Below are 26,169 nucleotides of genomic sequence, written 5' to 3' on the forward strand. Positions count from 1 at the left end.
TTGAACAAAATAAGATAATATATAAAATTAAATTTTACTAATGTATGATTATAAAAGGAATATATGTTTATTATAGTAATTTTGGAACATACAGGAAGCCTAAAAAGAAATGTAAAAATCACCTGAAACCAAAGAACTACTATTATTATGGTATCTCCATAATTTTTATGAAGGGGAACTTGGTTCAGTTAATTTCCTTCAGTTTATGAGATCCCTAGGTATCTTGAAAATTGGCCTAAAAATGTACTTTGATTACATGTTTTCTCTACTTATCCCTTTGCCTTCTCTCCTCTCCTCCCCTCTTTTCCTTTAAGATTTGCATACTAATTCAAAGTGCTTTTTGATTTCTTTAATAGGTTTGTATGATTAAGTTTGTAGGATTAGCACCAAAAATCAATTGACCTTCCCTTGCATGGGTATCTTTTGATCTTGTAATTGTTCTGTTTTCATCCTCTACATGCCATTATTAGCTGTTAAGTTATTTCTTATATTACTGGATCATATTACTTAATAAATCTTGGAAATCAGAGTCAGTATTTTTCCCCTAGAGTATCTCTATTGATTTTTCCATGATAATAATTTCCCTCTTGCATGCATGGGACTATTCTGAGTCTTTTTTTAGTATTATTTACAGAGTTTGAGATTCTGATAATTTGAGTTACATCATGTATGTTAGAATCTGTAATTTTTCTAATGCTCTTAAAAGGACATTAATCTTTGAAACAGTGGCCTTGAATTTTAAACAACAAGCAATTAATATTTTTAGAAATACTTAATTTGATTTATTACTTTGTAGATCTCTGTAATGCGTGATGAGGAGAAATTGTTGAGGATTAAAATTAATGAACTGGAGAAAAAGAAAAACCAATGTTCTCAGGAAATAGATATGAAACAGCGAACCATTCAACAACTTAAGGTAACAGTTTTGTTTTTAAAGATGATTTCAGTAGATTCTGTTGGTATATTTTAGTGTTTAATTAAATGTATATATATATATTTTTTTAAGTAAGAAATGGATATTCTGAGGATTGTAACCTTGGAGACAGTCTTTCAGAAAGCTCTTAGGACTGTTCTACCCATTAGAGGTCAAAGCAAAGTTGCATACTTTTTGAGACAAAGGGTTATACATCAAATGATATATTGTTGACAATTTACAGTACTCAGATGTGCAGTATAAAGTGAGTAGGGGGTAATCATAGCCCTTTGACTATAAGAAGGAAGGTTATCTCCTAAGCAGTTACCTTGTTGGCACCAGGAGAAAATAGCTTTTTACCATCCAGCAGGCATTCCTGTGTCTTCTAAGGAGAGGTTAATGCCAGTGCATAATGTACAGTTAAAATAGGGTAGGAGGCGGGGACAGAGAATTTTATGTTTGAAAAAAATTTTTTTTTCTTCTCCTGCCTTAAAATGTTTATCACAACTCAGGACTCTTAGGTGGTAAACCCAGCCCAGTTGTCTGGTCAAAGTGCCTAGAACAGCTGGGATTGCTCCAGAGATGCGTTTGCATTTGCCATCAGGGAAGGGCACTGCAGCCCCAGGTTTAGGGGAGATTCCAGATTCTTAGTCTGCCAACAAGATCCCCGACACCTGCAGAACAAGAGTCACGTTTTCAAAAGATGTTTGGAGGCCTTTAGGGGGAAAAGGCTGTTAAAATCCTGCTTTCAAGAAGACAATTATTTCATGATTCCAACACCTTAGGGATCTTTAGGGGACTTTGAGGAACAGCTATGAGTACTTGGCGATAAATAATTTGAGCGTCAATCCAAAGGAACGGTGAGGTGTCAAAACAGATGGAAATTTTGTTTATAGTGTGCGCTTACGTAGCCAGACACCGACTAGGTTCTTTCCCTCACTGTCGGACCACCTTTGACCACCTCTGTTGTTTTCCCTCCGTTTCCGTCCCCATCTGCCTACCTCTGTCGCTCTCCGTCTGCTTCTTCCTGTCCGACCGCCTCCACCATTCTCTGTTAACAGCCTGTGTTCTCAGCGTTCGGGTGTCTGGTCGCCCCCTCCCGCCGTTCTCCGTCTGTTTCTGTCCACCGTCCTTGTTCTCTGTTTCAGTTGTGGCAGTGCTACCTGCATCATGCTACGTCCACCTGCGTCGCTTTCCATCTGCGTCGCTTTCCACCTGCGTCGCTTTCCATCCGTCTACTCCGTCTTTCTCCGTCTGTTTCCATCCTGTCCGTCCGCCTCCTTGGTTCTCTGTTTCCTTTCTGTGGGTCCCTCTCTGTAGTGCTGTTTCCGGTCTGTTTTGTCCCTGTCTGTCAACCTTTGTAGTTCTCTGTGTTTCCATCCGTCTCTGCCCATCCACCGCCGAAGCTCCTCCCTCATTTTCTTTCATTGTCTCTGCACCGTCCTTCCAGCTCCAGATGGAAGGTTAGATTACCAGACAGGTTAAAACTAAAATTGAAGGATTTCCAGTGTCCATAAATTAATGTTGTGTCTTTTTCAAACCTTCCAGCTACTTTCTACATATAGGGGATGTGGGGGCCCTATTTTTTTCTGCATCTTGAGTTTACTTGATAAGGAATTTATTTATGGTTTACTTTGTTGTTCCCATATATTAAGTATATTTCTTTTTTTTTTAATTAAAAAAAAAATTTTTTTTAAGTATATTTCTTCCCCTTTATGCTTTTTGTGTTGTGTAAGAGAACATACATGCTAGCTTAAAATGTTGAGTGAAGAAAATGATTTGGCATTTTTGAGGTAGATTAAAGGTATAAAGTTGGGGGGGGGTTGTTTTTGTTTTATTTTTTCCTATTATCACTCTCACTTTTACTCTGAGGTAAAACAAACTTGGAATCTTAAGACTTAGCCTTCTAGGAGATAGATTTCAAAGTTAATAGTAAACCCTGTTCAAGTCCCTCTATTAAATATTGGTGTATAATTAAGTTTCATTTGCATTTCATGTTCTTTCATTTTGCAGGAGCAGTTAAATAATCAAAAAGTAGAAGAAGCTATACAACAGTATGAGAGAGTGTGCAAAGGTCAGAAACAAAACTCTTCTTCCAGTACTAAAAAGACTGCAAAATAAGTAGCTAGAATAACAATTGGTTCATCATTTTCCTTTGAAAATTCTGAAGTGAAATAAGGGCAACATAAAATGTAACTTTATCAAAAGAGAAAAGCATTGATTCTAAAGAGTAACTTACCACCCTGAAGTTTGTCAATGAAGAGGGATTAACTTGGATCAGTACCTTGGATGTGAAAATATATGTCCCTACAGGATCTTATTTTTCCTACCCTTTGAGGCCATTGTCCCATAAGCATCTCATATTTCCATAATATTTTTGGAATTTTCCTTTATTTTGGCTCCTTTGTCACTATTGGCAGGTGTGAATAGATCTTGGCTATTCTATAAAACATTCTTTGAACTTTCATATTTTAATATTTTATTTCTTGGCCACATATTGAGATGTGTGGTGTAGGCCCGTTTTGAGTACTCTTAATCTTCCATCTTTTCCATTCTCTCTAAACTTTGATCCAGGCCACTTGTAACCTACATAGTTTCAGATCTTTTTGGTTTTTGCAGTCCGTCCTTTCCTTTATTTGTTAATTATTTGTCAATTCATTTTCTCTCATTTTCGTTTTTTAAGTAGTATTAATTGTATAAGAGTATTTTTTCTAAGTATAAAGGTGATGTGTAGCTTCCCGCTTTTTGAAACTCTTCTACCTTGGCTTTTGTGATCTATTCTTCTGGTTACTGCCTTTCTCTCAGAATGGACCTTAGCCACTGTGACAAATTTCCTGAATAAGGCATCATTATCTTTTTTCTCTTTGTTTTCACTGTTGAGTTCCTTCACCTTTGTGATTTTAACTTTGTATTAGACATTCTCTGACAAGCAGAAAAGTACATTTTTAGCTCTTAAGGGTTTCCCTGGCTTCTAAAGTTCTATTTAAATACTGAATGCCATTTACCTAGGTATCTTATTGAATTTTTAAATTGAGATATACAAACCATAGAATTTACCCTTTAAAAGTGAACAGTATGGTAGGTTTTAGTATATTCCCAAACTTGTACAACCACTACCACTGTATAATTCCAGAGCATTTTCATCACTCTAGAAAGAAATGCTGTACTGATTAGCAATCACTCTCCATTCATGCTTCCACCAGAACTCCAGTTTCTGCTTCTATCTTAACATAGACATCTTCCCTCTGAGTGTATTTCTTCTCCCTAGCTGTTGCCATACAGACTTCCCTTTTCTTACAAGGACACCAATTATGTTGAATTAGAGCCCACTGTGGAGAAGGCGATGGCAGACCATTCCAGTACTCTTGCCTGGGAAATCCCATGGATGGAGGAACCTGGTAGGCTGCAGTCCATGGGGTCGCAAAGAGTCGGACACAACTGAGTGACTTCACTTTGACTTTTCACTTTCATGCATTGGAGAAGGAAATGACAACCCACTCCAGTGTTCTTGCTTAGAGAATCCCAGAAATGGGGGAACCTGGTGGGCTGCCGTCTATGGGGTCACACAGAGTTGGATACGACTGACGCGACTTAGCAGCAGCATCAGGGCCCACTGTAATCCAGTAGCGGGAGTTCCCCAGTGGCTCAGCTGTTTAGAATCCACCTGCAATGCAGGAGACATGGGCTCCACCCCTGGGTTAGAAAGATCCCCTGGGACGTCCCACTGGAGCAGCCCACTCCAGTATTCTTTCCTGGAGAACGCCATGGACAGAGGAGCCTGGTGGACTGCAGTTCATGGGATCACAAAGAGTTGGACACGACTGAAACAACTTTGCATTCAGGCACGCTAATCCAGTATGACCTTATTCTGAACTTGATTACCTCTGCAAAGACTCTTTTTCCAAGTAAGGTCATATTCACAGGGAGTAGACATAATTTTTTCCCCTGACATTCTGGTGAGTATAAAGGAGTATGTCATTTTGGTTCACATATTTATTCAGCTGCATCAAGTCTTAGTTGTGGTCCATGGGATCTTCATTGTGTCTTTGAGATCTTTTATTCTGGTGCACAGCTTCTCTAGTTGTGGACACAGGCTCCACAGAACAGGCTTCGTAGTTAAGACATGTAGACTTCGTTGGTCCACAGCATGTAGGATCTTAAGTTTTCTGACCAGGGATTGAAACCATATCCCCTGCATTGCAAGGCAGATTCTTAACCATTGGACCACCGGGTAAGTCCTGTTTGTTGTTTTGAGTTGCATTTCCTACTGATACTGAGCATCTTGTCTTCTTCTATTGGCCACTGGTATATCTTCTTTGCAGAAATGTCTGTTAATGTCCTTAATGTGCTTTGCCTATTTTGGGCAAAAGTTGCCCCCTCTTGCCCCCTCAAACAATTCAGTTGGGTTGTTTGCCCCCTCTCCCCAGGTGTGTGTGTGTGCGTGTGTGTGTGTGCGTGTGTGGGTGTGGGTGTGGGTGTGTGCGCGCGGAGTTGTGATTTTTATATTTTCTGGCTTCTAGACCCTTATCAGGTAAATGTTTTCTCCTATTCTGTGGGTGGTTTTTTACTTCCTGGATAGTATCCTTTGATAGATAAAAGTTGTTAATTTTTTAAGTTAATTTTTATTGAGATATAGTTGCTTTACAATGTTTACAAAGTGAAAATTTTTCATTTTGACGTTACCTATCTTGTTTTGATTGCTTATGCTTTAGGTATCATGTCTAAAAACCTGTTGCCTAATCTGAAGTTACCTTGGTTTTCTTCTAAGAGTTTTATAGTTTTTAGCTGTTGTATTTAGGTCTTTGATTCACTTTGAATTAATCTGTCTGAGTATAATTTTGTATATTATGTGAGGTAGATGTCTAACTTAATTCTTTTTCATTTGGAGATCCAGTTGTCCCAGCACCATTTGTTGAAAAGACTATTCTTTCTCTTGTTGCATTGTTTTGCATCTTTGTTGAAAATCAGTTGACCATACATGTAAGGATTTATCTCCTAACTCTTAACTCTGTTTCATTGTTCTATATGTCATTCCTTATGCTAGTACCATACAGTATTGTTACTTAACCTTTTAGTGAGTTTTGAAATTGAGAAGTGTGAATTCTCTCACTTAAAAAAAAATTAATTTATTTGGCTGCCCTGGGTCTTAGTTGTGGCACTTGGGATCTTTAGTTGTGACATGCCAACTCTTAGTTGTGGAATGTGGTATCTAGTTCCCTGACCAAAAATCGAACCTGGGGGCCCCTGGCAATGAGAGATCTTAACCACTGGACCGCCGTGAAATTCCCAATCACTGAGTATTTCTAATCCAGAGTTTTACATGACATTTGTATGCCGTTTCTTTCACAAGTTGATACAGTGTCTCTTCTTTCCACAACCAACCTGTTCTCGAACATTATGTTTAAGCTTTTCCTCCTTGAAGCCTTGCTAGGATATTATATAGCTTTCAGTGATCCTCTCCCCTGAATGTTAAACACTTGATTGATTGATTGTCTGCCAGGCATTTATTTAGCTATGATAATTCATAGCTGTCTTTAGATAGCTTTGATGAAATATCTAGTTCCTGTCCTTTTGCTTTATTTTGTGTGTTATTTGTTGCATATTTCTGGATTCTTTTCTTGAAATAAAGTTCAGTTATTGGAGGCTGTGACCAATATAATTATCTTTTTTCTTTTACTGTTTCTGCCTTTCAAAATAGATGGATAGCCATTAATGAAGTTATCATTGGTGTCTTGGGACTTTACTGATTGCTGTCTAGATACTTAAACTCCTTTTTTTGACCCCTCTAATTTAGAGCAGAAAGTCACATATAAGAAGAACAGATGATTTTAATAAAATTGTGATTATATAGTCAATCTATTTGCATATCATGCTTTTTCAAAGGAAGAGTTTGGGGTAGAATACCAGTACTTCTTTAATCCTAAGAAAGAATTCTGTTTCATTAATTCTCCTGGTGGCTTATATCAATGAACAGAAATACTGAAAAGTACTCAAAATATTTTCTCATTGTTTTAAGCTTACTTTATAGTAAGTATTTTAAGGGGGCCATCTTTAGATATTTGTGTCATTTTTAGTGTTTCAGTGCTATGAGTTTGAGCTGTGCACTTATAGATTCATCACCTCTGACATGAATAGTAGTCTTGGTAAGAGGTGTGGGAAGTGAGCCCTAGTACTGTGTCACCAAAGACAATAAGCCAGTCTTTCCTCCTTATCTCTTTCAGGTAGGATTAGAATTATTTATAATCCATTATTATAGTCATTTTTTCAAGGGCCAGAAACAATTTTAGTAAGGTTATAATAGCACAGTTGTTCCTGAGGAGCTGGTTTAAAAAACACTAGAAGTAAATATTTTGCTTTGAAAATTTTCCTAGAAAAAATAATTACTTGAGATTTTCAAAAAACTAAATTTGGGATTGAGAACTTATTGTTTTAATGAGGTAAAAATTATAGTTTTAGTTTTGGTTTAAGAATATTAACAGTAAAATTTGTCAAATAGGATTTTTTTCTAAATCCCAATATATATGTTTATTACTACTGGTGTACCTCAGAGATGTTTCAGATTTGGTCCTGTGCATGCATGCTAAATCAGTTCAGTCATGTCTAACTCTTCGCGACCTTGTGGACTGTAGAGCCTACCAGGCTCCTCTCTCCATGAGATTCTGCAGGTGAGAATACTGGAGTGGGTTGCCATGCCCTCCTCCAGGGGATCTTCCCAACCCAAGGATTGAACCCAGGTCTCCCACAATGCAGGCAGATTCTTTACAGTCTGAGCCACCAGGAAAGCCTTTAGCATGCATGCACATAGTTAAATGGCTTAAAACAGTGCAAATACATTACCTTACAACTGGAGGTCAGAACTCTGAAAAAGGTCTAATAAGGCTAAAATCAAGGTATCTGCAAAACTGTGTTCCTTCTGGTTGCTTTAGGGGAGAATCTGCTTCTTTACCTTTTCCAGATTAAGACATAATAGTATTATGTTTAAAAAAACAGTGCTCACACCTAATTAAAAAATACTTTTATTGCTAAAAAATGCTAACCATCATCTGAGCTTTCAGGGAACTGTAATCTTTTTGCTGATAGAGTAGGGCCTTATGTTGATGCTGAAGACTGCTGACTGATCAAAGTAGTGGTTGCTGAAGATTGAGGTGGCTGTGGCAATTTCTTAAAGTAAAACTGTGAGGAAATTTGCCACATCAGTTGACTCTTCCTTTCATAAACAATTTCTCTGTAGCATGCTCTGCTGTTTGATGCCTTTTTACCCACAGTAGAATTTTTTCAGAATTAGAGTCAAGCCTCTTAGACTCTGCCACTGCTTTATCAACTCAGTTTATGTAATATTCTGAATGCTTTGTTGTCATTTCAACATTTTTCACTCAGAGTAGATTCCATCTCAGGAAACCACTTTCTTTGCTCATCCATAAGAAGCAACTGGTCATCTGTTCAAGTTTTATCATGAGAATTGCAGCAGTTTAGTCGTATATTCTCGATAACTAGTAGCACCTACGTCAGGACTGGCTACTTCACCTTGCACTTTTATGTTTGGGAGACAGCTTCTTTCCTTGAACCTCAAGAACTAACCTCTGCTAGCTTGAAACTTTCCTTCTACAACTTCCTTACCTCTCAGCATTCATCAGATGGAAAGAATTAGGGCCTTGCTCTAAATTCGCTTAAGCAAATGTTGTTTTTGATTTCTCTATCCAGGCCACTGAAAGTTTCTCTATATCAGCAGTAAGTCTGTTTCACTTTGTTATCATTTGAATATTCACTGGGGTAGGACTTTAAAGTCTCTTGAAGAACTTTAATTTGAAGTCACAACTTCAGTGTTTGGAACAAGAGGCCTAGCTTTTGTCTAGTCTCAGCTTTTGATATGCCTTCCTTACAAATCATTTCATTTCTAGCTTTTGATTTAAAGTGAGAGTTGTGTGACTCTCCTTGAACACTTCCTTTCACTTGAGCACTTTTAAAGGCCTCTGTAGTATTATTAACTGGATTAATTTCAATACTGTTGTGTCCTAGGGAATCGAGAGGTCCACAGAGAGGAAGAAACAGAGAAATAGCTGGTCATGGGAGCAATCAGAGCACGCACAATCTTTATGGGTTAATCTTACTGTCTTGCATTGTTGTAGTTCATAGCGTCCCCCCTAGAAATAACAATAGTAACATCAGAGATCAGTGATCATAGGTCATCATAACAAATACAACAATAATGATAGAATTATTAAAATGTGATACAGAGGCAGGAAGTGAACAAATGCTGTTAGAAAAATGGTGCTTATAGACTTGCTTGATGCAAGATTGCCACAGACTTTGAATTTATAAAAAACACAGTGTATCTGAAGCACAATTAAATGAAGAACAGTAAAATAATAGTTTTATGATTTTTATTAATAGCTTAATTGTATTGAAAATGATTAATTTTATTTGAAAAGCTTTTCTGTCTGTTTATTCTTGCATTCATCTGTACATCAATTATTTATTTGATCCTACATTTATGCCAGTACTGGTCTAGGCATTGAAAATATAGCAGTGAATGAGACAAAGTTTTGTCTATGTGGAACTCATATTCTATTTAAGTTAACTTAATTTTCAATATGGATATCTAGATGTAGATGTTAATAATTTCTAAAATGTTCTTTCTAAATTTTTAGATCTGAGTGTTAAAGAAAAAATAATCAAAGACATGCAAATGACCCTGGAAGAACAAGAGCAAACTCAGGTAGAACAAGATCAAGTGCTTGAGGCTAAATTAGAGGAAACTGAAAGACTGGCCACAGGTAAAACAGGATTGCTTACATATTTCAAAGCATACTTTTTCATTTTCTTTCTTTTACTAGTTTGCTTTCCTTTTTAATGTGGTTTAATATTTATAATAAGAAAGTATTTATTGTCTTTTTGGAATATCCTGTCACTTGTTATATTTTACTGTGATGAAGATCGTTGTATCTCATTGAAAAAAGGAATCGGTACACTTTCATAATAACTGGATGATTTGCTTGCAGTGTTCCCCAGATGTTAAGAATAAACTTTCAACTTTTTTCACCTCTCTATAGCAATTGGTATCATCTGTATGTTTAGCTCAATAAATACTCTGATTCTATCCTTCAGAATACCATCAAAGGGTTTTTTTTTTTTAATTTTTGAGAGCATGAGGTTTCCTATATATTGGCACGCATTTAAACTGTATACTCAGAACACTATTCAATGAGTTATTGAGAGGTTTTCATAGTTCTTGTCTAAGAATTTGGTAAACTTGTAGAATGGTCTGTGTTTATGAGTGTGTGTGAAAGTCTCTCAGTCGTGTCCGACTCTTTGTGACTCCATGGACTATGGAATTCTCCAGACCAGAATGCTGGAGTGGGTAGCCTTTCCCTTCTCCAGGGGCTCTTCCCAGCTTAGGGATTGAACCCAGCTCTCCCGCACTTCAGGTGGATTATTTGCCAGCTGAGCTATAAGGGAAGCCCAGAATGGTCTCAGTTCTATTTAATATCTTGGTCTATGATCTGCTTCTGGGCTCTGCTGTCTGTATCCCATGCCACATACATCTCTGTGCAGTGTAACTTTTGCATGTAGTTTTAAAAAAAATTTATATTTCTGTATCAGAATTGGAAGAATGGAAGGAAAAATGCAAAGATTTGGAAGCCAAACACAATCAAAGTTCAAATAAAGAATTTGAGGATAACACAGATGTACTTAATACAAAACTCACTAAGCTTCAAGATGAGTTACAGGTATGATTTTTATCTACATGTGTAACTGTATCTGTATATTTATTATATTTCTCATAAGATGATTCAGTAAATATTTTATAATTAATTTAGATATGGATATACTCATAGCTGGGAAATGTTAGAATATAATTTCTCAGTACTCATTGAAATGACATGGGGAAGAGATTCCCTAGAATACAAGCTACTAAGTGCCAATGAAAACGCAGTGGTTGGGTCCTCAGTTTTACATATTTAATTCTTGTATTATCATGTCTTATGTCTTTGTACCTATTTTTGTACTGTTTAAACTTTTAGCTCTTCGAGTACTGCTGTAGAGAAGAAACTATTAGGAAAATTATTTTGATTATTGTAAATTTAATTATTAATCTGGAAAAGAATAGAATTGTATGTCTGAACATTGGAATACATTTGAAACTATATTACTACATTTGAAACTATATTACTACATAGAAGATAACCTGTTTTCTGTTTATATATTTTTCCGTATTTACCTTTCACATACCATGTGTAGAATAGGACATACAGAGCAAAGATTTTTTTAATGGGACTTAACAAATATTATGTAAAATTTTATACATTTTATTTATTAGAAATTACAATCCAATGTAGTTTTGGCATTGAAGAAAGCATAGTAATGAGTTTTGAAAAGATTGCATCTAAATTATTTTCTTAAATTCAGGCTGTATATAATTAGATATTAAACAAATAAATCCGTTCCTTTCTTTTTTGTAACTATTAATTACATACTGTAGGATAAAAGAATTTATCCTTTCCATTGTCAGAACCAAAAGCAGCTGGAGCAGAGTGGATAATCCATTAGTTATGAAAAAATACACTAATTACTTTGCGAATGTTCATATTAAGGAATACGGGTGTGTTTTGCATTCTAAAATAATATGATCATGTATCTTAGGTAATAAACTTTGTAATTCTGTAATGGACTAGTGATAATTTATCTGGCACAGTGGTTTTGCAGGTTTTAAAAACAGTAGATTTTTAAATACATAGCTTTTAGTGTAGTATTATTTTTGCTTCAAAAGAAGTTTTACGTCAGTTTTGAATGTACAAATGAGATGTTTTTGAACTTGAAGGATCTATGGAAGCCTCTTTAAAATTTATTGATCAACTGTATTTTCTCTTCAGCTATTCCTTATATTCTTTAATAAATATTTGTCCTGTTACACAAGTTACTCTTTATTTGACATTCTGTATACCTGGGAACATTTTATTTTTGGAATCAGAGCTGGAAATGCCCCCTACAAATAAAATTTTTTTTTTAATCTAGCATTTAAAAAGACTTGGTTCTCTGTAATTCTTTCAGAAATTTTAGTTATTTCTTCTTAAGCTCACTGATGAAGGAAAGCTCTTAAATGGATTTTATAGCAAAATTAAGTTTATGAATGAAATAACTATTTAGGAAAGCAACCAACAGTGTTCATTTTATAGTCTGAAATATAGTCAAACTTTCTCATTATTTAAAGAAAAATTCTTTGTTTTAAGTTTTTGAAAAGGTGAAATGAAGAGTCATGGATTATATGGAAATGTTTACAAATGCAGATTTATTAACTGCTTTCGAAACATGTGATAGTTACTTGTGCTGTTTCTACATGTAGGAATCTGAACAGAAACATGAAGCTGAAAGAAAAAAATGGTTAGAAGAAAAAATGATGCTTATCACTCAAGCAAAAGAAGCTGAGAATCTACGAAACAAAGAGATGAAAAAATACGCTGAAGACAGAGAGCATTGTTTGAAGCAACAAAATGAAATGGTTGGTAATAGTTATATTTTATCTGCTGTGTATTTTGCCTGCTTTCTTTGGCTTCTTAAATTTTTGCCTGGGATTCTTAGATTCTTATCAGTGTCTACATGGTTGTGTGGGTTTGGTTTTCTTTGTTTGTTTGTTTTTAAGGCAGTTTGTCTATTTGTAAGATGACTTTTCTATCCCAGTTTATCTTGAAGTTCTTATTTTTGGGAAAATAATTATTTCTCAATATCTAGATTCAGAACTTAAAAATATTTTCCTTTTGACTGCCACAGGGTTATCCCTACTATAATGTAAAATATTTGCATTTTGAACTGTAGATTCTGCTAACATGGTGTATGCATTTTACCTCATAAGCTGATTTCGTCAGATCTTTTTTTAAAAAAATCAACTATATAGTTTCTAGAAGACTATAGGTAGAAATAACTTTCTGTTTTACTAACTATAGTTCTCAAGTAATTCTGTCTTATTAATAGTTTGTGTTTTTTCCTCCTATTTTAATCTACAACTTAGTCTCTTTGATCCTCAATCAGAAAAAAGTTCAAAGTCATCGTTGATCCTGAGAAAACTATTGAGTGATATACTATCTTTAAATGAAAAGATAACCTAACCATAACCCTATTTATAGTAATAGTAACATGGCAGTATCACATTGCCATCTGTTGGCATTTCCTTAATGACAGAATTTTACTTATATCAGCTAAACTTTTCTGTACGAAAACATTAATTTTCACTAAGTTAAAGAAGATTTTCCCACAGAATTTAAAAAATATTTTTTATTTTGAAATCACTTTATTTCCAGAAATGTTGCAAAGCTAGTACAGAGGATTTCTATATATCTATTACCCAACTTCTGATGTTAGAGCTTACATAACAACAGTACAGTGATCAAAACCAACAAATTAATATTATTACAATACTGATTGCTAAATTATGGATCTTACTAGAATTTCACCAACTTTCCCACTAATTTTTTTTTCCTGGATATAGGATCATATCTAGGATACTGTGTTCCATTTAGTTGTCAAGTTTCCTTAGAGTGCTGACTCTGTTTTCTTTGTCAGATGACAAAGTATGTGAGACTAACACTTGTTATTACTACGGCACTCAGGTGGCAGTATATTTCACTTCATGTACCAACGCCACCTGACTGGAGTTAGCTTCAGAAGTGTTGTGTTGAGCAAGATGGGAATGCTACATCTATCTTAACAGGAAATGCTGCTGCTGGTTCGATTTCTGTCCATAGCCCATTCAGCCTTCCAGACAGTAACAAGAGGCAAGAAGTGAAATCAAAGTTGTTGATTTTCATAGTCACTCCAGCCCCAAACGAGGAATGGGCCTACTTCTTTTCCTAATCAGTGGTCCCTCTGGCAGCAATGCCAGCAAGTAAACCTCCTTTGAATTTTTAGTCCTAGAGCAAACTAGCTTTCTCCTTTCTCCTATGTATTTCTTTACACTTGTACCTAGGATGTGTGTCTGCAATATTTAAGAAATAAATTGTTGATTTTTAAAAAGCCTTTTAAACTGGAATACACACAACACAGTAAGTAAAAGAAACGTTGTTCAATGAATTACTATAAAGCCAGTCCCCAGTTAACTACCATAGAGTTTAAGAAATATAACAATATTAGCATCCAAGAGACCCTGTCTTCTCAAGGATAATAACTCTTCTATCTTTTAATGTTAAACTTCAGTTTTGTTCATTTTTTAAAACTTTATATAAATAAAAATATGTAGAATGCATTTTCTTGTGCCTGGCTTCTTTCACTTAGTATTATGTTTGTGAGGATCATCTATATTTTTTCCAAGTAGCTGGAGTTAGTCTCCTTTCATTGCTGAGTATTTCAGTGTATAAGTATACCACAGTCTGTTCAATTTAAAGTTGAAGGTAAAGGGGTTGTTACTGCTTGGGGCTGTTATGAATAAGACATCCTGTAAACATTTTTATATATTTCTCTTAGTGCACGTGTGCATTCATTTCTATTGCGTATATAGCCAAGAATAGAATTGCTAGTGGATAGGGTAAACATCCCTGGAGGAGGGGATGGCAACCCACTCCAGTATTTTTCCCTGGAGAATCCTATGGACACAGGAGCCTGGCAGACTGCAATCCATAGGGTCACACAGAGTCTGACATGAATGAAGCAGTTAGCAGGCAGGCAGGCACGGTAAACATATGTGGAATTCTAGTAGAATGCCAAACTAATTTTCAAAGTAGTTTTATGCATTTATACTGCAACTCGTATTGTTGGATGTTTTGTTTATTGGCTTTGCCTACCCAAGTCCCCTTGTTTATTTTCTATTTGACTATCTTTTTTATACAAGAATTCCTATACGTTCTGGATTGGAGTGTGTTGCAATTACCTTCTTTCAACCTTTGATTTACCTTTTTACTCTGATTGCCTTTTTAGAACAGAAATGAAGAATTATTCTAATTCATTTTCTCAGTCTTTTCCTTTATGAACTTCAAGGACATGAAGATGTTCTCTTACATTATTTCCTGAAAGGTTTGGGGTTTCACCTTTCATATTTTGATTCCAGTATTAATTTTTGTGTTGGGGTGAGATAGGGGTAAAGGCCGTCATCGTTCTTGTAAATTTGAATTACCAATTGACCTGGTAGTACTTTTTGAAAAGGCTGTTGCTTTTCTACTGCTCTGCAACTTTTGATGTAGGTCAGTTGTCCAGTGGTTAACTTTTGTATATGGTGTGAGATTATAAGTCTTTCTTTTTTTCCATTTGGCTGTTCAGTTGTTCCATCACCCTTTGTAGAAAAGACTGTTCTTTTCTCCATTGAGTTTCTTTGACATTTTTATGGAATATCAATTGACCATAATATTTGTGGATTGTATCCTCTGTTCTCTGATATCTGTATATCCTTAAGACAATATCACACTGTCTTTATTATTATATATAGTAGGCTTAAAATGACATGGTATAATTGCTTCTACTTTGTACTTCATTTTCAAAGTAAATTTGACTATGTCATTTGCATTTTCATATTATTTTTAGAGTCAGCTTTTCCACTTCTACTCACACACAGATACACACACTTGCTTGGATTTTTACTGAAGTTGCTTTGACTCTAGATTTTCTAAGGGAGAACTGACATTTTAAAAATACTGAATCTTTTGATCTTTGACAACAGATTCTCTTTGTTTATTTAAAAAAGAAAGTGAAAGTGTTAGTTGCCCAGTCTTGTTCGACTCTACAACCCCATGGACTGTAGCTGGCCAGGCTCCTTTGTCCATGGAATTCTCCAGGCAAGAATACTGGAGTGGGTTGCCATTCTCTTCTCCAGGGGATCTTCCCAACCCAGGGATAGAACCTGTGTCTCCTGCACTGCAGGCAGATTCTTTACTGTCTGAGCTGCCAGGGAAGCCCCTTGTTGACTTACATGTTCCTTTATTTCTTTCAGCAGTGTCTTGTAGTTATGTTTAGATCTTGCACATATTTTCTCTAATTTGCCACTATTTTGAACCCAGTGAAAAAGTATTTTTAATTTTCATTTTTCTGTTGTTTGTTGCTATTGGTTTTGTCATTTTTTTTTTTTTTTTGGTAATTTTACTATCTCATTTTGCAGATATTGAGGGAAATGCTAGAATTAGTTTAAAAGCTATAATTGTTTATTGAAGGAAGTGGCCAGTAAGCTTTTTTTGTTTTGGAATGAGGTGGGATAGGATATAGTATGTGGATAGTTAAGGTATATAAAGGCATTATGTATTTAGTTTTTTAAGTAAATATTTTATCTAGACGTCTATGTAAATTGTTGTATATCCTGTTCACAGTTGTATTTATTGTGTTATCCATAATAACTTCAAAAATTCTTAGATTCATAATGTTACAACATTTACTTTAGCATTTTGTGTGTATTCTGTTTAGGAAATACTTAAAGGACAGTTGGCTGAGAAAGATGGTAACCTCCAGCAGTGGCGGGAAGAACGCGATCAACTGGTTGCAGCTTTAGAAATACAGCTGAAAGCACTGATCTCCAGTAATGTACAAAAAGATAATGAAATCGAACAATTAAAAAAGATCACGTCAGAGGCTTCTAAGACAGTCAGTAGAATCTTATTCTTTCTATGCCTTTTTGATTAAACATAGGAGTTTTCCAAAATTATTTAATTGATTAACTTTTAAAGAATAAAAATGTTAGTAGATCAGTGAGGAATCATAGATTGAAAAAATTCTTTGCATATTTGCCATGAATTTTGAGTTTTCAGAGTTTACTCAGAGTTGACTCATCAGTGACTGGTTTAGGAATAGTACCTTCTCTAATATTTTGGCTATATCTTCAGGTAGAGTATTTAGAAAATAAACAACTGGTGATTTAGTCCCTCATCTGTCTTTAAAATATGGCAGTGTGACTCAGCCTGAACTCTTGCTGATATTTAAATATTTGAGCCCATCCTAAATTTATGATAAAGATACACACTGTTTTTGAAAATAAACACAATGGTATGGAGATCTGAGTCGTTCAGCAGGTACTTTTTTTTTTTCTCTTGGCCACACCACTCAGTTTGCAAGGTCTTAGTTCCCTGATCAGGGATTGAATCCGGGCCCCAGCAGTGAGAGCGCTGAGCTCTAACCACTGAACTACCACGGAATTCCCAGGAGCTACTTTTGTAATATGCATCACAGTTAGGAACCCTAGAGGAAGAAAGTATTGCATTTCTCAGATAGCTGTTTCCCAGGAAAATTGAATCAGGGTACATCTAAAGCTAGTCTTTTCAGAGTAAATGATTGGCATTTGAAAATATGCCATTCTAAAGCCTCCAGATAAATAATAAAATAAATGTGTATGTGTGTATCTGTCTCTTAACATCAAAAGACCTCGTGATTCTCAGAGAAAGACTGTCTGCTCAAAACAGGTATTAGCATGTGGTATAAATTGTACAGAATAGAAAGTTAGAAAAATGAAGTATCAACTACTGTGGTTTGGGGACCTTTGGGAAACTTACTTAACATTTCTGAACTTTAAATCAGAGGTGATGATGTCTTCCTAATGGAATTGTGAAAATTTATTGAGAGTGTTTATAAAACAGCACAGTTACTACAACAGTGGAAGTCAGTACATGCTAGCTGCTTTCCGATTATGAGTGCAAATATGATCTTTTTCACTTGCAATTTTGGGTAGATGACATAAGAGATGTATTTGACTTTTGATTTTGGTGGTAGTGATTAGAGGGTCCGTGTTGGAATTTATCAAGTTTAGCAATGTAAATCTGATATTTTTTTTAATAGATAGGGCTTAGGAATAGAATATCCTATGACTAAGTGGGATGACAAAGTGTGCAGCAAGGAAAAGTTTAGTTATCAGTATAATCTTTTCTACTCAGATTCTGTAGTTGCATTCCTAAGACACCTCTGGTTTTTCAGAATTACATTATCAAAGTGATTTGGGAGGTTTAAGCTCCAACTCAGTACAGAATGTGGTTTTGTTATTTAATGTCTCTAGGTCTCTGTTTCCTATGTGGAAAGTAGAAATGATGATTCTTGCCAAATCTAACTCCGAGTTGCAGTGAAAGTAAAATGAGAGAATATATGTAAAACACCTTGGAACTTGAAAGTAATCTTTCAAATTTCTGTTTAGGTCAGACTCAGAAGAGACTGGAAAGTTGCCAATTCTCTGAGCATGCAAAAGAGGAAGAAGGAGAGTTAGTTGGTCATTAGTCTTTAGTTACTTCCAGTATTTAATTCATCCAAATGTTGATTTTATATTCTTTAGGTGAATTATTTTAATGTATATTCAGTTATAGCGGCTTGTTGCTTTAATATTTACTTACTTTAGGAAAAACAGACCATGGATATCCAGCCCACACAAATGAGTTCAACAGATCCTGGCAAGGTTGAAACTGAACCTCAGTCAACAAGTTTTGAAATTTCCAGAGGTGAAGTAGAGGTGGGTATTTGATAAGACAGTCTGTTCTTTAACCCTCTTTGCCAATGACCATTAATTACTAAATAACACTTGAAAGTATAACTTAATCAGCTGTTGAAGGTATCTTGCTGTACAGTTAGCTATGAGTGCTCTTGGGAAGAAGAACTAAAGGCTTTTGAGGGGAGGTGCAATTCTGAGGAAATTTGATCCCCAAATGATACTTATCTCCTCAAAATGATACTGATCTCAAACAACAGATCTTTTAATATAAATAAATTTGGTGGTCAGAAATAGGAAATCCCACAAAAGATAAAATTTGGATGACTGTTTTCTCTCCTAAGTAGTCCATTTAATAAGCATTCTAGTAAATAGTATTTTTTGGAAATTTTACCCACTTTACAACTTTATCACCAAATCCCAGTAACCTGACAGTGAAGTTTCTTTGGTTTGAAGTGGGCTTGGGGTTCTGTGACTCATGTTGTATAGCATAGAGTTTATCAGAGTGCCTATGAAATAGGTAAAAATCATATGTTACTTTTTGAAAATAAACTTATTTTTTTTAATATTTATTTCAAAAACACTTAATGGGAGCATTCACTGTTAGGAACCTTGCTAAGCCCTGAGGATAAAGAAAGATCACCATCCTCAAGGAGTAAGAATTCTAATAAGACAGGTATTTAATGACTGTCTTGTTTGACCATTCGGACTGAGTGTTATGAAGAGAGTGCTGAGAAGGGACACTGAGGAAGATAGGGTGAATTTTGCTTGAGTGGCTGTGTAGAAAAAGTAACATTATACTGGGTCTTGAAGGCTAACGGAAGTTTACCAAGCAGAGAATGGGAAGAGAAAGGCATTTTAATTCAGGAAAATAGCATAAGCCATTCCTTACAAGGCTTCAGAAGAATCATGTTACTTCCACCACATGCTGATAGTCACAGAAGCCATTAAGGCCAGCCTCCATCCAGGGGAGGGGGAGTGAGACTCTCAGTAGGAAGAATAGTATTCACAGCAAACTGTAGTTTACCACAGTGAGGCTGCTTATTACCTGGTAGCTCAGACAATTAAAAATCCGCCTGCATTGTGTGAGACCTGGGTTCAGTCCCTGGGTTGGCAAGATCCCCTGGAGAAGGGAATGGCTGCCCACTCCAGTATTCTTGCCTGGAAAACCCCATGGACAGAGGAGCCTGGCAGACTATAGTCCTCGGGGTCCTAAAGAGTTGGACACAACTGAGCAACTTTCAATAAACAATAGATAATGGAATATATAGAGTGCTTATTAAAAATCCTAAACTCTTTCCTTCGAGATTCCTGATTTAGTAAATTCATGGTAGAGTTCAAGAAATTTTTAAACTGTTTCTCCAGAGGATTCTTATGATGATACAGGTGTGGGAAATACTGAATACCATGTGTAAACCTGGAGAAAGTAGATGACAACTCACTCTTTCTATCCCTGTTGTGCTGAGTTTGACCCAAACGTTTTATCTTTCCCCATTCATTGTTTTTAATAGGTATTTGACAGAGGTAATTTTTGGCAATTTAGAAATTCATGTTTGCAAATAAGATTTGTTTTCCTTTTAAATTCTGTTGTAGGATGGATCTATAGTCCTTGACTCTTGTGAAGTGTCAACAGAAAATAATCAAAGCACTCGATTTCCAAAACCTGAGTTAGAGATTCAATTTACACCTTTACAGCCAAACAGAATGGCAGTGAAACACCCAGGTTGTACCTCACCAGTGACGGTTAAGATTCCCAAGGCCCGAAAGAGGAAAAGTCATGAAATGGAAGAGGTAAATACCTAACTATTAAGTGAACTAAACAACTAAGTTTTATTATTGTTCAGCTATACAGTTAAACTCTGTTACATTGCCCTCCTGTGCATAAGCACTAGTATTAGAAGGCAGAGTCATAGTTTACAGTATATTTAATATCCTTAAGAATGTTGCTTTGGTAAATAGTCCTTAAACAAAAAGCTTGAGGATTTTAAAATGTGTAGATTTTTCCGTGTTTCAGTGAAGCTGTGATAGGTCAAATGGTGGTGAATTTCAGTAGAAAGCTATTTCAGTATTCCGGTTCTGTTCATACTTAGTCACTTTCCCTCCTTTGGAAGAGAAAAGGGATTAAGGATAAAGGAATTAGAGAAACTGAAATGACTAACTTGCTTGAGTAGAATCCTTGTGATTTAGTTAAAATCATAGTAGGTTTCAGAAGAGAAATTCTTTTTCTGTGAGCCAGTATGAAAATTTGGATCCTATTTAGTGGTAGGCCAAAAATGATTTACTTCTTGCTTCTGCAGCTTTCTGATTGTGGGGTTACCAACCTTCTATCATATTCTAGCCACATGTTGGTTCAGCAAGTTACATAAATTTTCTGATTCTCACTTTCCTCCTTTTGAAATAAAGAATTAGATATAGTGTGTTTAAAATGTTTTGCTTTTGTTCCACCTGTGATAGGTACATAATAAATGACAATATTTATGCTAAAAGCAATATTTATGTTTAAAACTCTTTAGCACAATAACTTTTTCTCCAACTTGTCTTTTTCACTTCTTTAAAGAGTAGTGTATTTTCAAGTTGGTGGAAGAACAGAAATAATATTAAACATACTCCTGAGGCTCTCTGTCAGGTAATATATTTGACGAATGAATATTATTTAGCATATTTCTTGCTACACATAGAACACCTTAAAAGATTGTTTTGGAGAGCCTTAGTTAACTCTTATTCTATATTTAATGCACTTAGATACCATTAAGATACAGATGACCCTTGGACAACATGAGGGCTCATTGCCAGTCATTGTGCAGAAAAATCCTGTGTAACTTACAGTTGGCTCTCTGAGCTTGAGGTTCCTCATCCGTGGAGTCAACCAAAGTACAGAGTGTACTTTGAATAGTATTTACTATGGAAAAGTACCAGTATATAAGTGGACTCATGCATTTCAAACCTCTGTTGTTCAAGGGCCAACTCTACTAAGTAGTTTGATTTCATCATCATCTGTTAACATAGTGGCTGACACCTATGTCAGCTTGAATCATTTTTTTCAAGGGAAAAGGAAAAATTGGCTGTGTACTCCAAAGGTTAAGAGACAGTTATTTTATTCATTTTACTGCTGGTATATACTCCCCATTGCACCATGTAGAAACTTAAAAGTTTTAACTGATTTTGCTAGGCTTTTTGCTAGGCTCTTTATTGCTGTAGTAAACAGTGTTGTGAAGTCTTCAGGAAAATAATTTATACAATGCTATATTATACTCTCATGAAGACTCCAAATTTGGAGTGCTCTATTGAAAACAGCAAGTGTGATGGAGTTACAATCTTTCTTCCTTTGCTTTCCCTGATTACCATCTATCTTTCTTTCCTCTCTTTAGAAAATCTGCTTCTTGTCATCCTTATGACTTCACTTTGTAACTTGAATTCTGAGGTTCAGTCATGATCTTCTCTCTCTTTTTTTTTTTGCCTTTCCGCCCCCCCCCCCCCCCCCCCCGGATGTGCTTATTGTCACAGTTAGGATTATCATTTTTTACCTGTGCTTATACTGAAGATTTTTGTTTTGTTTTCAGTGTTGCTAAGTACCAATTAGAGGTCATGCTCAGCATGATTTGGGAGTTGGGAAAAGGGTAGATATATTACTATGTTGTATTTTAAAGATGGGACTCAAAAGATGTTATCCCTTCATTTAACTAATATAATTTCATTATGATGCATGTGAAAAATTCATGCCTTCAATCATTTTGTAATAAAAACATGTATTATATCCTTACGCTGTGCACTTAAACCTACATATATCAGTAATATTTCACTGAAGGTAAAAAAAATTGTGAGAAAAAAGTTGTACATTCAGTCAGGGTTTCTCAGCTTCAGCATGATTGACATTTTTGGCCAGATATTTCTTTGTTTTGAAGAGTTCAATGTCCTGTACATTGTAGGATTTTTTAGCAGTATTCCTGGCCTCTACCCACTAGTTGCCATTAAACCTGCCTCTTATACTCAGCAATGACAACCATAAATATCTTCAGACATTGCCAGTGTGCCCTGGGGTCAGAATTGCTCCTGGTTAAGAACTATTTGCTTGGTTTTTTGTTTATTTGTTTTCTTTTTTTTCTTCCTCTGGAGTCTGGAGAGAGAAAGAATATGTTGTCAAGAAATTAATCAGTGCTGAACTTCATTATTTTTAGGACTTTGTGAAATTTGAAAATAAGAAGAATGCTACACCAAGAATTAATTTGAAGTCCCCTGTTTCTGGGCATAGAAATTCTTCTGTCAAAAAGGAACAAAAGGTTTGTCTTTTAATTTGTCCAAAATTGACCATTTTCATAAGTTACATTTGTGAAGTAGATGATGAAAATAAAAATGTCAATTTGATTAGTAATTATTCAGAAGTTGAGTTTTGTCCAGTTATAACTTACTTATATTCCATTTTCTGTTTATCTAATTCAACTGAAAATACATAACCTTTAACATTTGACAAGTAGCAGGTACTTCCTGATGTATTCACCTCTGACTTAGCACTCTTATCACACTCATTCTCTGGCCCTTTTATCCCTCTCCTTATATGATTAACCCCAAGTTCCCTGCCTGAGAATTTATAACTTGTGTCTGGCCTCTTTAATTCAGCTGTGGCTATAACTCTTTGTTCTAACATGCCTCATTACCAATAACAACAAAAAAAATGTTTGTTTATTAGGTTTCCATACGCCCATCATCTAAGAAAACTTATTCTTTACGGAGTCACGCATCCACAAGTGATGTAAATGGGCCTGCTAAGAAAAAAGAAGGAACGCTACAGAAATTTGGAGACTTCTTACAACATTCTCCAATTATTCTTCAATCAAAAGGTTTGCAGACTAATAATTAAATGACCCTTTATGTTAGGTGTATGGTGTTTTCTAATATCTGATTGACATAAACTCAACCACAGGACTCTTACATCTCCAGTAGAAATTGTTCTATGTTAATGTTAGGTACTGAGAGAGGAAACATGAAACTGTGATGTGCCTTGGTGTTCACTGTGTGGTGGAAGAGAACAATATGTATTTAAATAATTGATCCAGAGTGGCTTCCCAGGTGGTGCTAGTGGTAAAGAACCTGCTTGCCAGTGCAAGAGATGTAAGAGACATGGGTTCGATCCCTGGGATGGAAAGATTCTGTGGAGAAGGGATTAGCCACCCACTCCACTATTCTTGCCTGGAGACACTAATGGACAGAGGAGCTTGGAGGGCTACAGTCCATAGTGTGGCACAGAGTGGACACAACTGAAGTGACTTAGCACACATGCATGCAGACCCCTTAATGCACTGTAGAGACATAAGGAAAGAGCTGTGGTCGTATTGGAGGGAAAGGACTGTTGGGGGCTATGGGAAGATTTGATATTAATAGAAGAGATCGGATTTAACTTGGGTATTGAAATACTGGAAGATTGTACCTCCTAGAGGTAACCACTGTTAGCATTATGGTATATATTCTAGTGCTTTTTTCCTCTGCATGGATAAGCATGAGAAACGCTGGGCTGGAAGAAGCACAAGCTGGAATCAAGATTGCCGGGAGAAATACCAACAACCTCAGATATGCAGATGACACCACCCTTATGGCAGAAAGTGAAGAGGAACTCAAAAGCCTCTTGATGAAAGTGAAAGTAGAGAGTGAAAAAGCTGGCTTAAAGCTCAACATTCAGAAAACAAAGATCATGGCATCTGGTCCCATCACTTCATGGGAAATAGATGGGAAAATAGTGGAAACAGTGTCAGACTTTATTTTTTTGGGCTCCAAAATCACTGCAGATGGTGACTGCAGCCATGAAATTAAAAGACGCTTACTCCTTGGAAGAAAGGTTATGACCAACCTAGATAGCATATTGAAAAGCAGAGACATTACTTTGCCAACAAAGGTCCGTCTAGTCAAGGCTCTGGTTTTTCCAGTGGTCATGTATGGATGTGAGAGTTGGACTGTGAAGAAGGCTGAGTGCCAAAGAATTGATGCTTTTGAACTGTGGTGTTGGAGAAGACTCTTTAGAGTCCCATGGACTGCAAGGAGAGCCAACCAGTCCATTCTAAAGGAGATCGGTCCTGGGTGTTCTTTGGAAGAAATGATGCTAAAGCTGAAACTCCAGTACTTTGGCCACCTGATATGGAGAGTTGACTCATTGGAAAAGACTGTGATGCTGGGAGGGATTGGGGGCAGGAGGAAAAGGGGAAGACAGAGGATGAGATGGCTGGATGGCATCACCGACTTGATGGACGTGAGTTTGAGTGAACTCCGGAAGATGGTGATGGACAGGGAGGCCTGGCGTGCTGCAATTCATGGGGTTGCAAAGAATCGGACATGACTGAGCGACTGAACAGAACTGAACTGAATCTTCTGTACTATATCAAAAACATATTTCTTTAAATATCTATTAAGTTTAGCTGCGTAATGCTTTTTTCTTTATAATATAGACATTAATACTCTGGTAAGATATATATTCTCTATATACACATATACATAAATATATACTTATATACACATCTACCAGAAAAACCAGTTTTAATGTAAGTAGAGTACCTGGAAAGTGTAGGACTTGTGCGGGCAGTTCTAGGTAGCAGTATGCATCTAGCATCTAGAATGTGGAGAGAGTATTAGGAGGAAGGGGGCAGGAAGGAGTGAGTTTTCATGTTTTCATGAAATTACCTGAGTGGTGGTGGTGGGATAAATTGGAGACTAGAGATGGGGAGAATGAGGAGAGAAAGTGACTAAAAAGCAGGGGGACAGTTGAATTGAGTCACATTGGTTGTGTGAAAATACTTTGTGTAAAAACTTACCACAGAGCTTCCCAAACTTTCTTGGTTTACAATGCCTTTAATGTGTCAGTAATTTTTTTCAGTGCATCCATGCACCCAAAGAAACACCTAAATAGTCCCATCCATTAATACTTAAGGCCAAACAATCCCTGAAAATTTAGCTTCTGAAAATCCAGGTTGCTAAAATATGTCACCATCAAAAGGAAGGATATTTGATACCTTTTTGAAACTGTGAACTACCTTGAGCTGAGTGTCACTGTTTTCCTTAGAAATTTAAAATATTCCAAGTTGCTCTTGTGAATTTGCTGTAACATGTCTTGGCACACAGTTTGGGAACTTCAGACTTAGATCCATTTGTGTGTGTGTATATATATATATATTTAAAAGTATACGTTGTTTGAAAGGTATCATTTGTATAAGCATAGAAAATACCTGGAGAGGTAAACAGCAAATTGTTAAATGTTTAAATTTGGAGAGGTGGGACTTGTTATTTTAGATTCTTAGGTATTCTTACTTAATTATATTGACCATTGTTTGTATTTATTTAGTTGCTAAGTTGTGTCCGACCCTTTGCAACCCCATGGACTATAGTCCACCAGGCTCCTCTGTCCGTGGGATTTCTCAGGCAAGAATACTGGAGTAGGTTGCCATTTCCTTCTCCAGGGATCTTCCCAACCCAGGAATCAAACCTGGGTCTCCTGCATTGCAGGTAGATTCTTTACTGACTGAGCTACAAGGGAAGCCCCTCTCCTTGAAAACATATTTCCTTTTGATATATAAATAATATATTGCCATAAAAAGCAATGCATATATGGTTTATATATTAAAAGGAAACATGTTTTCAAGTAGAGGGAAGTACCCAGACAGTAATGACTTCCTGACTTGGTTGATTTAGTTTAACAGCTTCCCTACTATATACCTGGTGTTTTTGGTTTTTTTTTTAACTTCTGTCTAGGAATGTAAAGATTCCCTGTTTTGAATTGTAACTGCAGTACATGTCTGTTGTTGATCACTTGGAAATAAAGGGAAAAAAGAAGAAAATAGAGGCTAGTTCTTAAAATTCCTTTGCTCTGATAACTACTCTTAATCCATTACTCAGTATCACTGCTCTCCCC

The 26,169-nt window shown here is 36.0% G+C and overlaps 1 protein-coding gene across 6 annotated transcripts in view; it reads left to right on the plus strand.

The window, feature by feature from the left end:
• The window catches only part of KIF20B (kinesin family member 20B), an 81,599-nt gene that overhangs the window by 51,900 nt on the left and 3,530 nt on the right, over positions 1-26,169 (plus strand). For 4 of the 6 annotated variants that reach the window (XM_040254725.1, XM_040254730.1, XM_040254728.1 and 1 more), the window contains 11 exons: positions 797-916; positions 2,927-2,987; positions 9,562-9,687; positions 10,514-10,641; positions 12,255-12,410; positions 16,286-16,462; positions 18,195-18,305; positions 19,875-20,072; positions 20,839-20,907; positions 22,457-22,558; positions 22,966-23,116. In XM_040254725.1, coding sequence (XP_040110659.1) covers positions 797-916; positions 2,927-2,987; positions 9,562-9,687; positions 10,514-10,641; positions 12,255-12,410; positions 16,286-16,462; positions 18,195-18,305; positions 19,875-20,072; positions 20,839-20,907; positions 22,457-22,558; positions 22,966-23,116 — 1,399 coding nt within the window. The remainder of the gene's footprint in view (positions 1-796; positions 917-2,926; positions 2,988-9,561; positions 9,688-10,513; positions 10,642-12,254; positions 12,411-16,285; positions 16,463-18,194; positions 18,306-19,874; positions 20,073-20,838; positions 20,908-22,456; positions 22,559-22,965; positions 23,117-26,169) is intronic. The other 2 variants (XM_040254729.1, XM_040254731.1) reach the window with 1 other exon arrangement.

This window comes from Oryx dammah, unplaced genomic scaffold (genome assembly GCF_014754425.2).
Source record: "Oryx dammah isolate SB20612 unplaced genomic scaffold, SCBI_Odam_1.1 HiC_scaffold_14, whole genome shotgun sequence".
NCBI classification, from domain to species: Eukaryota; Metazoa; Chordata; class Mammalia; order Artiodactyla; family Bovidae; genus Oryx; species Oryx dammah.